We start from the raw sequence: 16,535 nt of genomic DNA on the forward strand, positions 1-16,535 counted from the left end.
TCTTGATTGCGAAACACAGAGGGTGAACTGCATTCACGAGACAGAGCATTAGACAAACGTGAGCGAGGAGAAAATGCCACGTGCACACAGCACACCGAAAAGCAGCGCTGCCCAACTACACCAACACAGAGGCTCGCAAAACGTGCTTGTTCAGCAGGTGCGGCCACAATTTACTTTTAATTGACTTCAAAGTCAGCAGAGCAGTCCTGTTAACACTCCAAAGCCATCATCCCAGTAGCAATAAACAACTCTGCTCTTTACTAAGAGCATTTTCCATAACCGGAAATTTGACTCTTTAAAAGCCGGCCAATTGTATGTTGGTGTAATCTAATCTTATGCAATTTGTAGGAAGCAGTAAGGTATAAATGAAATTCCTCATTTCTTACTGTCACCCAGTGGCAAAAAGTGTGTGTTTAAACAGCATCTCAATTTTGTTTAATTAAAAAAAAAAAAAAAACTTCAGAGGTATACAAAGGCACGCAAAGACCCATTACCACAGAGGTAGACCCATGAACTGTAAGAAAAGCTTGACGACCCTAAGGAAAGAAGGGAGATGGGTTACGTTGCCCAGGTCGTAACGACAGCCCAGCTGAAGAGGCTCAGCGCCCAGCACCACAGAGTATGAGGAAAGACTGGAGAGTGGGAGCAAATCCATGAAAGACCATGAATTCTTAGCTCAGTAGTTTACCTTGTTCAAAAAATTGTGATCGCCTTTTTAAGTTTTTCAAAGAAATAGGTTCAGATGCTAGTTGAAAAATACAAAAAAAAAAAAATTATCAATACTATGTCATTCATTTTAATCTCTCACCACTGGAAAACTAAATGATACTCAATACATCTTTCCAATCTGTAGCAATATTATTTTTAAAATGACAAAACGAATAGCCATAGAAGATAGGGATTATTTCAATGCATAAAGACACACATAGTTTTAGTAATCTATACTACGTTCCAATTAGTAAAAGGAACTAATATTTTGATTAATGAATTTTAGAAAATAGCATCATAGTTTCATAGAAGCTGAAATACCTAGATCACGCAGCTTTGGGGAAACAGAAATTAAATTTTTTTTGCTCAGGTTAATCAATTCAAATTCTCTTTTAGTCCAAGAAGAATTGTTTGTAACTAAGAGCCTGTAACTAAGAAATGTTTGTAACTAAGAGTTCATAAGTGAAAAAGGAACTAAAAAATAATGGGGAAGACGATAAGAAAATAAATAATACCCAGAAAATGATTTAAAAATGCTAAAATTAAAACTTTCTTCTAACTAGACTATTTTGCCCTAGTTTCCAAGATCTTTCAGCCACTAATTTTAAATAAAGCAAACAGAGTTCAATCAGATAAAAAAGAAAAAGAAAATATTCTGACTTCTACAGATCTGTCTCAGGATTATGGCAAATGATTATTATACTTCCGTTTATTCATAAAATGTAAATGCAATTATTATTTGATACTAATTGGTATTTATTTATCTAAACAAAACCCTCAAATGACAGGGCCTGTGTCCTGCCCTATAGTTACTAACGGGGGCTCTGCCTGAGTCACTGGCAGAACGGGACCTGCATGTCTTAGATTAAAACATCATGAGATAAACAACAAGTTCATACTGAATAGCACAGGGAACTATATTCAATATCTGGTAGCAACTTATGATGAGAAAGAATATGAAAACGAATATGTATGTTTATGTATGACTGAAGCATTGTGCTGTGCACCAGAAATTGATATAACATTGTAAATTGACTATACTTCAATTAAAAAAAATACATATATAAAAAAAAGACCTTGGAAATAATTTAATATCATTCTTGCTGATAAAAGTCAGTGTTAGACCATGTTAACCTCGACAAAACTGTTCACTCTCATGGCTATTAATGAGTTGAAATAATGCAATGTTATACCTAGGTATATGATGAGCCTTAATCATTAAAAAAAAAAAACTCATGAGGGAAAAATAAGTCATGTTCACTTTTAAAAACCCTTTTGATAAAGAATGCTATGTCCAACAGTTAAAACATAGTCCCCTCTATCAGAAATTAAATACAAAGTTAAGTAATCCATAAAGGAGGGGAAATGTATACACTCGGTTTGACTTTGATGTAAGGTATTGCTGAGAACTGGCAAATGCAGATTCAAAGCCATCAGTCTGCCGTGAAAACCCAGCCCTGTGCCTGGCAGCCTAGTTTCACGCTGAGAGATGTTTCTTCTTCTCTGGGTCTCTTTCCCTGCCTGTGTGGACCAGATCTTTCTTATTTATTTTGTATGCCTAAGGAAAAGCATGTAGTGTGTGGTAACTAAATCATTTAGAGAGGGCCAGGAGGAGAAAGAGAGGGATAACTCCATAACACAAAGCTTCCCTAGATGTTATGTCTGCTTTTTTATTACAAATGGGTACTTTTACAACAACTGTTATTGTCATTGACAGTTCCCTCTTACAAGCTGCTTCCAAGCTTGTCCCTTTCAAAACAATAAAGGGGAAAAGGAAACCTCATTCGTTGTTTTGTATTGAACTAAGATTCCCTTTGTCAGCACACCATAGCAAGAAGGCTCATGGCCTCAGGAAAACCAGTCTTAATTATTTGGCTTAGACACACAAGCACTCAGAGCTCTTGGACACACTGCCAAAGCTTTGTTTGCAGTTCCTGGACTATGCAACACTGGAACTGAACGCCCTTCCACCTGGCTGCAATTGGATCTGTGTGCTAACCTTTTAGTTTCCACTTGCAGTGGATCAGTTTTGCTTTCACTCATAGCTATTAATTTTTACAACAGCAGAACCTGAGTACTGTGACTTCTATATTATAAATGCAAGTTCTAGTGGTACTGTTTACCTTTTGATTCAAAAGTATTGCTTTCCTCAGGAATGCCATTGATTTCCTTGGATTCAGTTTTCTGGAGAGGATAAAAATGACAGTTAACAGCATTCTCTCCCTTTGGACTTTGGGCTTAATAATGCATCTTCCCTTGGTGAAAATATCTTTTAACAAGATGAGGTTTTCAGGATACTAATATATTCCTGACAGCCTTTTACAAATAATAGAAACTATTTTTTTCATTGTTCTTTAATACTGGAGGAAGGATTAATGACCAGCTGCAAGCATGGATGGCTGTAAGTTAAATCAGTCAGTAATTTTCCAAGAAACATGATGGGCCAAATAATCATTAGTCCATTTGGCTTATATTTATGAGTAAGCAAAACAGTCACATAGGACCCTCTAACATTTAAACTTTTCTTACATTGTAGCAGCATCTCCTTTTTGGATAAAAGAGAGGATCTCAAGATAACAATTGTATGTAGAGAATCAATATAAACACTTATTTAAACATATAAGTTTAACGATTGCTTTGATACTTAATGTCTACATAATTATTTTTATCAATTAATGTAAACTATTTCAACCACATATGTAAGTCTACCCATCAAACTCACCTTCACAAGAACTAAAACCCCTTCATGAGGCTTTAAATTGCACACAATTACTATACTTATTTCACCAGCGAAGAGTAAAGAAAGCATAGAAAAGTTATAGTGTTTAATTTTACATAATTACTACTTCTCATCCACAAAGATCTGAGAGATGGGTATAATGATGAAAGACTGGTAAGGAACACCTGCAAAAAAACACTATCAGATCTTTTGATTTTACCATTTTATAACTCACCATCACTCTAAAGTATTAATGAGTAATGCCTTATGATTTTCAAAAATATATTTCACTCTCATTACTATAAATTACCTTATTCAATTATCTGTTTTTAAAGTAGCATCAAAATTGTTCAAACAAACTAAATCCCCCCTACACACACACTACCTGAAGTTGCTTTGCTATACCCAAATACTCTCACTTCTCAAAATACTTACAGAATGCCAAAGGCTTTCTGAGAAATCAGTTGTCATTGATAGATCTGAAGATTTGTCTGAGCTGTAAATTCCGGAAGTTGCATCAATCCACTTTGTTTCAGGTGAACCTACAATTTTGGTAGCCATACTGGTGAGATTGAGGGTTTTATGCCGTGTAAATGGCAGGGAAGGTTGGTCTGTGCCCCAGTCTGATTGTCACATGAAGATCAAGAAATGAGTACACAGAAAAGTTGAAGTGGAAAGAACAAAGTTACTGAATGTACATATACAAAATACACATACACAAGACAAATAAATCAGACAGCGTGTGAAAGAAATGAAGAGTTTAGGGCTTTTATCAACAGACCACCTTCCAAAAACGCAGGATTAGAGTATGTTAATAATGAAAAGATGGGCAAATTTGCTGAATCCTTCTGTAAGCCAGGACTGGATATTATATTTTGATATCGTAAGTTGGTAGGTCTGGGGAGGCTTAACGCCCCACCCCATGTAACCTCAACAATTAAGAAGCACAATGGTGAAATGCATATCGGAAGTTCCTTCGGAAGGAACAGCCAGGATACTGACCTACTGTGTCCTCTCTTACACCAGTTACAGCCAAGGTGCTGCAGAGAAAGTGAAACCATAGTGCAATTCTTAATATTCAACATTATTATATGACTCCCAAATGCAGATACAATGACAAGAGCCTTTGGTTGATATCTGCATTCAAAGCCAGCTCAGCATATAAATCAGTCAATAAATAATGCAGAATTCAGTAAATTTGCTAGCCAAACGTTTTCAGACAGAATATCCAAGGAAGCATCATTCAAGATTTGTCTCAACATAACCACAAAACATCTTTAAGCCAAAAAAATAAAAAAAGTAAAATGAAAAGAAAAAAAAATTATTGAAGCAAGCTGTTATGACTACTTGCCAAAGACCAGTTCCCAATTTAGAAAGCCAAACACAGTGGTATAAACTAGCTCACCAGACTTTCCATGGCGCCTGATATCCATTACTAGGTTTCCAGCTTCCTGAGCTTTAGCCATGGTTTCCTCCCACTCTTTTGTGTCCTTATATGAACACTTGGTGTTGTTGACAGCAATAATTTCATCATCTACCTGTAGCTGAGAAAATTCTGCTGGGCTACCTAAATAAAGTAAAATAAATTAAATCACTGATTTTAAAAATCCATGTTCTACTAGGCATTGTTATTTAAATTAAGGCAAAAATGACTTCTTAATCATTTCTCCTATTTTTTCAGGTGGAGAAGAGTCACAAACTTTCTTAAAGTTATCAAATATTTGAGTAGCTACAACATTACAAAGCAACCAAAGGAGGCTTTTTTTTTTTTAATTCTATAGTATGTAACTTCTGGGGGTGGGGGTATAGCTCAGTGGTAGTGTGTGTGCCTAGTATGCACAGGGTCCTGGGTTCAATCCCCAGTACCTCCATTAAAAATAAATAAGTAAATAAACCTAATTACCTCCCCCCCACAAAAAAATTCCATGTGTAGCATGTATCTTCCTTAACATTTAAAGGAGAAATAATAAACCCATGTGTTCACTAAAATTTCTTTATTAACCTCCTAAGAAGACAATTTAAAATTATTTTTAAGTTAAAGATGTGAAATATATATTGTACTTTAATTGAGCTTCCTAATCCAAATGCATTCTGGAATGGAGAAGAAAACAGGGCCACTTAAAACAGCTTAAAACCACTACGTACCATTATCTAATTAAAGCAGTTCTGAAATTTCAAAGGAATAACCAGAATTAGAACGCATTTTTATAAAGTTAAAGTATGTAAATGAGGAACTCCTCATGAATACATTTTAATTTTAGGCCTTGTAATATTTTGCTAGGAGTTCCTGGGTTTGATTTGGTATAACCCTTGGTGAGGGAGAGGCGATAATTTTGTAAAAGTCCCAAAGCATCCTGAGGAGTCCACGGGCAATAGATATATTGGGATGCTCAGAAAACACTGATTATATATAGCACCTCTCTACCTACTACAGACACAGATGGTCAGGGAAAGTTCTTTCTGAATCTTCAATTAAGTATTGTTTGTTAGTATTTCCAAATATTAAGACTAAACTGTTGATAAATGAATTCTGCAAAAGTCACAAAATTAAGACTCTTCAAAACTGAAATTAATTAGGCAAGGAGAACAAACAGTATGTACTCTGTAACCCCAACTACTAGTCTCTGGGAAGAGGATGCACTGCCCTGCTTTACTGCTGCATTTTTCACGTGTTTTCTCCTCTATCAAACAGACGAATTCCTGGGGTTGTGGGGGTGGGGTGGGGTTGAACAGCACAGGACAACAAAGGAAAAGAAACTTCAGCAGAGCTGAATCTATGATTTACCTGCTTCGACTGATGCTACGAAGATCCCGGAATAAGCCCATTTTACTGTAAACCCAAAGTCAAGACTGTTCCCGGGCGTCTGGTTTATGCTGATTCTCATATCACTGAACTGATCCTGAAAACAAACATGAAACGGTGGGATCAAGTGTCCCTGGCACCCACGTGGAGGAAAGTCTATCTGTGAAAGGAGGGAGGCTGCATGCAAGGGGCACTTGAATTATTGCACGATAAACCAGAAGCCTTTCTTTTCCCTTTGGGTTTGGTAAAACCTTCATTTATGTAAATATCACTGACTTTATTATTCTGCTGTTAAAATATGGGAAACCTTCATATCCATAGATATATTTCTTCATATTAATACTATAAATCAGTTGGTTAATATTGATAAAGCTTAGACCTTTGCCCACCATACCAATGGGTCTAATTTACAGACCATTAGTTATTACCCAGGAATGAAGCTGAGTGAGATCTGTTGTATATATACACATGATGGAATATTATTCAGCCATGAGAAAAATGACATCCCGCCATTTGTGACAACATGGATAGACCTTGAGCACACTGTGCTAAGTGAGGTAAGTCAGACAGAGAAAAGACGAGTACTGTATGATACCATTTATATGTGATATCTTAAAGCCAGACTCATAAAACAGGGAGTACAGTGGTGGTTACCAGGGGATGGGGGTGAAGGGATAGGACAAACATTGTTTAAGGGTACAAACTTGCAGTGAATAGTAAATAAGCCCTAGGGATCCAATGCACAGTCTTGTGAATATCAGCAATATCCTATTGTAATCAAACTTGCTGAGACTAGGAATTATTCCAACCACTAAAAAGAACAGATAATTACATAATATGAGAGACATTATCACTACAGTAGCAATATTACAATATATAAATGTATCAAATTAACATTGTATATTTTAAATTTACACATTGTATCTCAAATACATTTCAATTAAATGGCATTTTTGAAAATGCAAAAATTAGTTAAATCATGTATTTTTAAAATGCCACCGTACTTTTAAAAATTACCTCTAATGTTGAACTTATTTAGGTAAATAATTTTTGAGGGGTTCATGGACACAAAAGAGCTGGTACCGCCCCTTTACAGGCATCTGAAATTCTGTCAAGGCATTTCTGCTTGCCCTGCTGCTGCATGAAGATTTAGGGGTCAGGGCAGAGCTGTTATATCTGCTGCAAAATGTTCAACTAGCTCATCCCTGAGGAACCACCAGTAAGATGCCAAGAACGCTCCAATCAAGACGCCACAAGCTCCTTGAAGTAACATCAGCCCACAAGCTCAAGAACAACAGCCTCTTGGACAGATGACAGCTACAACTCTATTTCCATCTCCATCACTGTATACAGCACACAGCAACAAATCCTCAGTTTCACGGACTACCTTAAGCTGTTTTCCCAAACAAGTGTCTCATGTTTTACAGTGCATGATGTGAAAAATTTAATTATCTGTCATTATTTACATTTTTTGTTTTGGGTAAACAGCAGACATAAATTTTAGCATGTGTTTCCTATATTAGTGTTTCCAGTTCTTTGATTCATAATTATCAAGAACTTAGACATAACTGTTGAAAAAGAAAAGTTCTTCCCAAAGCCACTTGATTTTCTGGAAAAAAAAAAAAAAAAGACCTACAATTTCTCCATTTTAATTTGGCAGTTAAACCCAAACCTAGGACTGACTGGGCAATTCATAAAGACTTATACTTAAAGTTTTCCATCTCTAAAATAAATTTAAAATCCAAGTGACTATATGCTGAGAAAAACTGTGATATGACATAAGAGTTAGAAGGAAGACAAGGAAGGCACTGAGGACAGGATCAAGAACTGACTGTGTTACGTGGACACAGGCGGTAAGCGCTGTAATAACACTCACTCACTTATTCAACATACACTTACTGTGCATCTATTCTGAATAAAACACTTGGGAAAGAAGGATGAAAGAGGCCTGGTCCTTGCTCTCAAGAAATAATTATTGACTCTTCAAGAGTGGGTATGGAATTCTTTTAGGGAAGAAACATTTATAGCTAATAATATAGAAATGTTTTCATCAAAAAGCATGTAAAACTGTTTAAATATGGGAACCCAGAGACAAACAGTGAGAACACTCATCAATAATCAGCCTGATGCACACCAGTCTCTAGAACACAGTAAAATGCTATGAATAGAAAAAATTACTGGTTAGTTCTACTCCTTAACCAAAACCACCACACACTTAAATTAGAGATGACTCAATGAAAATAAGCGGTCATCTTCACCACTCTTACCCCACCCCACCCCCCAAAGAATTCTGACCTAAAGCCAACAAGAGTGCAGAATCAATTGCTATATAAGGGCACAGAGACAAATGATGGGGTAGATGCTCCCAGACATTAATTGAGGTTTTTTTATCTTGAAGAATAAGAGACAGGATGGAGTTGTAATAAACAGTTCCAAACTACAATAAAGAATACTTTGTGGGAGACAGCCAGCGAACATTATCCTTTTCCACCAAACATAGGATAAAAGCCAACGAGCCGAAGCCACGGATGCAGGAGTCTCACAATTGTATTAGACCAGAAGACCTGTCCTCCCAAGGGCCGCTCTCACCTTGGAGATAAATCTCTGCTGGGGCATAATAAAAGGGCAGAGAAGCACCTCTCAGAAATAGTTAATAGAGGAGGTCAGCCTCTCAGTGGCTACAGCCTGGAAGCCTATGTGGGTCCTGGTGATGCACACAGGAAAGGAGAGGAACCGCGTGAGCAATTCTGCCAACAGCCAGGCAGCCTCAGGCAGGTCACTGAGTCTGGCAGAATCTTCCCTCACAATGACACTGACTTGAAAGCTTTCTGTTTTTCAAAAGCCTGTTTTCAAATGAAAACGTTATGGTGACCATCTCCCTCCTACACCAACATACAGAAAGGATTCAGGTGGGTGCTGTAGCCTTAGGGAAAGCGCCCCAGAGGCCCCTTTTAGATGGCTTCCCCCATGACAGCCCCTCAGGCGTCTCTGGAATCCACAGTTCTTGGGCTAGTTTGTCCCTAAGACCATCTGCAGGTGAATGTGTCTATAATTACAGTCAAGCATAAACTATTCAACGATGACTTCACTTAGGATTTCTACTTCCTTATTTCCCTCTGCAAGACATATGCCATGTGAATATTCCACAAAGGATCCATGCTTCAGAAGACAATATTGTGGGAACTTCCCTTTGAACTAGATGGAACCAAGAACATAAATTATCGGGGGAAATCTAGAGTCTTGATGACCGATAAAGAACTGTCTCAAGTGGCTTCAGTTGTCCGCACCGGGAGAGATTAAACTATAGTTACCAGCACATCAGCATCAAAAGTGAAAGTAACTTCCCTCCAACTGGACACAATTTTGAACAGAAGTATACACTTCAAGCTGAGGTTTTTAAACAAAAACGTGGTAACCGGGTACAGCAATGAGAAGATCTATTTTTGTGAGATCTGGTGAATTAAGATTCTCACGTCCCCACAGATGGGAAGGAAGAACAGGCTCAGCGTGGTGTGCTAACCAGCCAGACGTCGATTCTCCTCCAATGTTTTCGCCTACTTAAAGCCTACTTATCTTGATCAAATCAAGTAACAAAAAATCCATGCAGGCTGTAAAGTCATAAATAACAGAGGAACTATACCACCTTTGATTTTTGCACACTGGTTCTTAGTGTCGTTTTTTTAAGGGTCTTAGTGGGATGAGAAGAGAGCGAGCAGCCCTCAGATCACTCCTTCACCAAAGAGATGTCTACACCCGCCCTCCCCGCTTCACCATCCCCCATCCCAAGGAAGCAGGTGGTGTTTTCAGCTCTGTCACTTGATTCAACCCATTCCCAAGCTTCTCTCTTACCTTCCAAATCCACTGTTGGTCTTCATCCCATCAGGCACTACCAACTGTTCTTGCTTCTTACGCAGTCTTCTAAGTCACCCTTCATTCCATTTTCTCTTGCCTTTTCCCCCCATCTCGCGGGCCACCTCTCAGTTTCAGTAGTGTGTTTTTTTTTTCTTCTATTTCCTTTTTGTTGTCATTCCTCCTTCTGGACTACACCCCACCTTCTGGACTACATGCTTTCCTAAGTAAACCCCATGCACTGTCTTCAACTACTATCTAAGCCCAACATATTCAAAACTGAATCTGTTATTTACCTCCCCAAACCTGCTCTTCCACCTCTTCCTTTTCATATATTGGTTCATCATATCACTACCTAACCAGATGCCCAAGTTAGAAACATCAGGTTCTTTCTGGGTCTCTTCCTCCTTCCCTCCACTAACTGCTCCCCACCCCACCTCCACACAATGGTCCCCCACGCACCACACACATGCACTTAATAAAGTGCTGGCAAGTCCACAATCCATGAATCCGTCTTGAACCATTCCACCCTTCCATCCTCCTTCAGGTTCTCACCTTCATTCTGGTCCTGGTTTCCCCTGTAAATTGCTGCAGGGCACCTCCTAATTGGCCCTCCCACCTCCAGCCCTTCCTTCCCTCCAGCTTCTTTCTACACAGCTGCCAGAACTTTGGTTACAGAAAATGCCGAATCTAATAATTACACCCAGTTTTTAAATTGATGGTAGTGCCTTATTGCCTACTGGGTAGATTTCAAAGTCTACATTTCACAATTAGATTCAGTTCTGGTACGTTTCAATAAATAGCTACCTTTCCTCATATTAATTTTAAGAGTGATTTTCCCTTTATGAACCAGAAGATACTTCAGTCCAAATTGGCTCCAAAATTCTAGAGACATGGCAAAGTTAAAATAAGTCAACATTTGGTGTTTTAACTTGATATAAGGCAGTTCTCAAATTTAAGCATGTTATATTTAAAAAAAAAATTGGGTCAGAGAAATTTCAACTGTGACCTAAGCATTTAACTAGCCAGTGGCATACTGCATAACTTTCAAATCTCCAGTATTTCCCTGGTAAATGGGAGGAAAATACCACCCACCTTGCTAGGGTATTGAGAGGATTAAATGAAACATTTAAAAGATGCCAAAGCACATGGTTGATGCCCAGTAATCATCTTCTTTTTCCCATGGAAACAACATTATACATAGTAATATATGCTGGGTTAGCAATTTCCACATCAGCTACAGAAAAGCCTGTTTAACTTTCACACACTTAGCTCTAAAGCCAGCAGAACCCGGTCAGCGTTCAACAAACACTTCAGATCCAGGCACCGCACTAAAAGTGAGCACGACAGTCTTGCTCGCGACCTTTAGAGAGAGGAGGTCTAGTGATGGTGACACGCAGGTGAAGTGCACAGGAGGAAGCTGTGACAAGGCAGACCCTGGGCACTACTGAAAGGGGCACCGTCAGAGGCTTGGGCACTAGGATGTGGACCTGTAACAAGCTTCCTTCCTTCCACCTGTCATCCTACTTCTGGTACGGCTTTAAAAATCTGGGTCAAAGGTCCTGAAATGTGGACTGGGATGAGATTTGAGAGCAGAGGGTTCTGACAAGGCAGAAAACAAAAATCTGTAGGCAAGATCAATTTGGGGGAATAAAACACATCTGTGAGGCAGCTGGAGAAGGATGGAGGACTCTGGGAGCCACACTGTCCCCTCCTGTTCAGGGTCAGCCCCAGGACTGCCCTGGATTGGCAATGCAGGCAGGGAAAGAAGCAATACCATGACAGAAGTATGGGAGAAAAGGGACTGGAGAGAAAACTCCAGATCAACAATGCGGATGGGAAAGAAATTCCTGGGCAGATTTTATATGAGGTCATTTAAGTTCTTCCTTCATTCAGTCTTCGCTCCTTTATGTCATGAACTCCCTTATTACCAGGACTGTGTGGTAGGCTCCCAGCCTTCTCTGCCCCCAGGTTTTACTTCTTAAAAATAATTCTATATAACATCAGAGTGCTTACATTCCCAAAACACCCCTTAATCTTAAAATTCCCACACTCAAGATCCTATAAGGACCTAAATTACCTGATGAATAAAGTTCATACTTGAGTCTAGTCATCAGAGCCCTGAATGTAATTCAAGCCAGGGAACACCTGAGTGCTAACTATGGTAAAGGCTATGGAGGGTATAAATACCAGAGAATGAGAAATGAATCTATGGAACAAGGAAGAATTCAGTGAATGAAACTCTTGTTCAGGGTGAAAAGTTCAGTTCCAACAAGGGGGAGGAGATATCCTGACTCACAAAGGAAGTGACTCTCCTGGGCTTTGAAGGAACAGGAAGAGTTCAAAATACAGAGATGGGTGAAATGAACATTTTTAAATACGGTAACAAATGAGAACAAATATGTATCTGATGTGCTCGTGAAAGTATATGGTATGTTCCAGAAGAAGCAAGCGGTCCCCTGTGGCTAGATGTCACCTGCTTCCTTCTCTTTCTCACAACACAGAGCTGTGTGGGGAACCTTGAGTCAGACTGCCTGAGTTCAAATCCTGACTCTACCACTCAGTACACCCTGTGTGGCCTTGGACAAGTAACATGACCACGCCATGTCTCAGTTTTCACGGCCACCAAACAGCGATTAGAGGGTCACTGTGAGGATTAACTAAGGTAATGCCCTGCATAGCCGGGCTCAGTAAACATTAGCTGTTACGGCACTACAAAGGGAGTCTGGGACCAGTCAGCAGGGGCCTCAGTGTCCCCCCGAGTGCTTTGAACTTCAGTGAACAGACCACAGCGTGCCCAGAGGGCTTTGAAGCAGAGAAATTACCAAGTACAGCCTGGCATCATGCAAATTAATCTGGTGCCAGCCTTGTGTAGAAGGCATAGAGACATATGACTATTTACAAAGTGTTTGCATGGATGGAGAAAGGGCCGGAATTAGGGTAGCAGAAGTGGGGACAGAAAAGTGTAACATTAAGGGAGGCTGCAGGAAGGAACGAAGAGACATTCCAGCGAACATCGAGAGGTAAGAAAGACGACCTGAAGGACAGTCTTCCACAGTTTCCGGGACATCCACCTGCAGCTAGTGTAACACTGTAAACCAACTGTGCTTCATCTAGACTTCCAGCCCCACACTATTTTATTTTTCTGTTCTCTGAACTCCTAGAATCAGATAGTTTGGAGGAATGTTGCATATGCCTTTGACATATTGGTTCACAGCCCTTTTCCCAAGTCAGCAAGCTCCTTCCAGGGACCAGAGCAGGGCGACGTCACATAAGCTACCTTCCTCAGAGGACAGAAGTGGACACGCCAAGCATCTCAGGGGCAGGCAAGTCACCAGAGGATAAATACATTTGTTCAAGAATTCTGGTTGCTCCACTTACTAGATCACGGCTCATTTTGCTTGGTAGCATTCCATTTCAAGTTGGGTGACTAAAGAGCTAAATCTACTAAGGATGAAACCTGAAACCAGGCCGCGTTAACGCAGGTACCCCTGAACTGCTCTCACCTGGAACAAACCCACACCCACACTTACCTTCTTCCTCTTAATCCCACGGATGCAGCTAGTCAACTGCCACCCTGAGGGAGTTTCCACCACCTCGCACAATACATTAATTGGCTGTTTTGTGGGATTTGCTATTTGAAAAGGTGAAGGCAAAAAGGCACGTCCATAAAACAAAAGACACCTTGCTTCCCTTTTTATTATTCATCCACTGTTACCTTATGTTCCCCAAGTATAAAATAGGCTATTGTTCTCATCCACTGAGACTTACGATGCTAATTACATGTTTTCCAATTCTTTAAAATTGAAGTTAGAAAAATAACTTACAAAAAAATGATTTTAGCAATCTGATGAAATTGGTTTTAGATGTTTGTAAATATGCATGGGAAAACTGGAAGAAATATACCTAAATGTGAAAGGATATCTCTAAATGATGGGGTTACCAAGTCATTTTTGTTATTTATATGTTCCTGCATTTCCAGATTTTCCCAAGCACAGAGTACTTTATAGCCATGAAGGAAAAAAGCTTACTCTAACTTGTTAAGCTCTCCTGCACTAATAAAAACTAATGATACTAAAATCTGCTATATCATATTTCACAGAAAGGTATTTCATTAATATAACTGAGGCCAGGTTACATGCTTGATGTTGTGCCCTGGGGGGAAAAACACCCTAGTAAGGCAGCAGAGAACGCAAGACTACGCCACAGAACCACAGAAGCATCTCCATGCTCAAGGGTCCCAATAACTATCAAATTGTTTAATGAAGGTTTTTTTTTTCTGAAAGAGAAAAGCTTTCTTTCTGTTCTGTAGACAACCAACGACGTTTTAGCCTACATGTAAAATATACCATAAAAACATTCATTGCCTAATGATTCTCTTAAAGTCAGCTATGGGATTCTTAAGTAGGAAAAGTACAAATACCCTGAGTCATTTTTCATCTGATGGTATACTTTGTTTGGACTCCAAATGTTAAGTAATGCAACTGTCATACTGTCACTAAGCCTCAATATCCCCCCTACACAATTCTGGGCTTTCCAAAGTATAAACTCGTATTAAAAGTCACGAGGAGGTTCATATGGTAACCTAGAAATGCCATGTGCCTAGAGGCCAGTACCTCACATGTGCACCACGTTCTCCTTGGGGTCAGTTCACTTCCCTGAGAAGGAGCTTTTATTACCCATCTGTCTACTAGATCTGCACCGAAAACCTCCCAAGTGAGCCCTGCACCTGCACCCGGACCGCTAAGCACAGTGCAAGGCAACAGCTAGAGGGAAAACCCATCTAAGCCCCAAGGAGACGGGTCCAAAAGTCTCCATCCGCCCATATCACAAATATAATCTGGACCCATAGACTCAGAGTTGCAAGAGACCTACTTCCTCCAAGATCGGTTAAAAAATAAACTACAGTATCATTTTCTACATTATCAGCCCAGACTGTAATACCTGGAGGTGAGAAACGTGGCTTCCAGATTTAAATATTTATGTTTCTGAGCAGAGAGTGATAAAAAGCCTTCCCAAACTCACCTGTGGTCTTGAGACCTCTGACTGTGGGGAGCTTCTCCCTTCTCCAAGCTCAGACATTAAATCAGGACTGGATGTTGAAGATAATGTGTCTTTAGAAGCGGCAGCATGGTCCTGGGAAGGAGATGAGACGGGGGGTGTAGGAGAGGGCAACCTCATCACACCTTCTCGGGAGGCTGCTGCCTGTCCTTCGCTGGATGAGCTGGGCGCCAGCTGGCTTTTGTCCGGTTTTTGCAGAGAGGTGCTAACCAAATCGCTTTGGGTTCTCTTAACGCCTCCTACGTCTCCATTATACTTCCAACCATCATCCATCTAAACAGGAAACATCACTTTAAACTTGGTATTCTGTTAGATCTCTGTTTTAAAAGTGTGTGCATTCAATTAATATTTTAAAGTTATGAAAGGAACATATACCTCACATAGCAAAGTGACCATGACTAAAAGCCTGGAGCACGTTCTTACTAACAGATGTGCACGTAGGTAGTGGAAGGGTTCATCGTTTTTACAAAAGTGTTTATGTTATAAAAGGACCTACTTATTGACCTTTGCTTGTTTACATCACTCCTGGCCAACAGGCAGAAATCTAAACTAGTTCAATTGTTGAATACTTCACAGTATGTATAGCTATAATTTATTCATTTGATATGCATTCAGTGTTGCTTAAAATTTTCCGAAAATAATTCACATATCTTTATAACCAGAATGTTTCTTTTTAGAGCACAGATTCCCAAAAGTAGACTTGCTGGACCAAGGAATATTTTATATATGCAATATAAAATATGTTTATATATACATTTATATATCTTTTTCTAAATGTAGTAATGCACTCCCAAAGTAACGTATAAGAATGTCTGTTTCTCTGCATCCTTGCCAATACTAGACGTTTTGAAGGTTTTAAATCTTTGTCAATCAGATGGAGGAAAAGCTGTCCACCTCCTTCTTGCTCTAATAAGACTGAATATGCTTCTGTGGTGCTTTATGTTACCAACCATTTAAACTTCCTCTCCCTTGAACTGGCTATTCATTTCTATATCCATTTTTCTACTATATATTTTTTCCTTACCCATTGTAGGAGCATTTTAAGTCTTAGGGATATTAACCCTATATACAAAATACATTTTACTGATATTTTTCTGAGCCCATATAAATTGTCTTTTGACTAGTTAATGGTGTCTACTGTATAAATTTGATTTTTATGTTGTCAAATATGTCTATATTTACTTAATATAATGGTCAGAGTTTTTCCTGGCTACTTTAGGTGGGCTTCCTTCACCTTGAATGTTTTGTAATAGAATTTTTCTTGTTTTAGAGTTTCAGGATTCCACCCTGGCAGAAGTAGAAGGAATTTGAACACTGATGTTCTCAGACTGTACTGCTTCCTTTCACATAGTTCAAATTAATCCACTCAGTTTCAGGTGTGTGGTACTGCTTCAT

At 39.2% G+C, this 16,535-nt stretch overlaps 1 protein-coding gene and 1 non-coding gene across 2 annotated transcripts in view; one reads left to right on the forward strand and one right to left on the reverse strand.

Annotated features, from left to right (window-relative positions):
* LMO7 (LIM domain 7) overlaps positions 1 to 16,535 on the reverse strand; it is a 189,126-nt gene that overhangs the window by 17,384 nt on the left and 155,207 nt on the right. The window contains 6 exon segments of the mRNA XM_032496862.1: positions 689 to 745; positions 2,832 to 2,892; positions 3,863 to 3,969; positions 4,833 to 4,994; positions 6,213 to 6,327; positions 15,105 to 15,413. Coding sequence (XP_032352753.1) covers positions 689 to 745; positions 2,832 to 2,892; positions 3,863 to 3,969; positions 4,833 to 4,994; positions 6,213 to 6,327; positions 15,105 to 15,413 — 811 coding nt within the window.
* Positions 5,227 to 5,298, forward strand: TRNAT-AGU. Its single transcript has one exon. It is a non-coding gene; the product is annotated as a tRNA-Thr (tRNA).

The sequence above is a fragment of the Camelus ferus genome, chromosome 14 (assembly GCF_009834535.1).
Source record: "Camelus ferus isolate YT-003-E chromosome 14, BCGSAC_Cfer_1.0, whole genome shotgun sequence".
NCBI classification, from domain to species: domain Eukaryota; kingdom Metazoa; phylum Chordata; class Mammalia; order Artiodactyla; family Camelidae; genus Camelus; species Camelus ferus.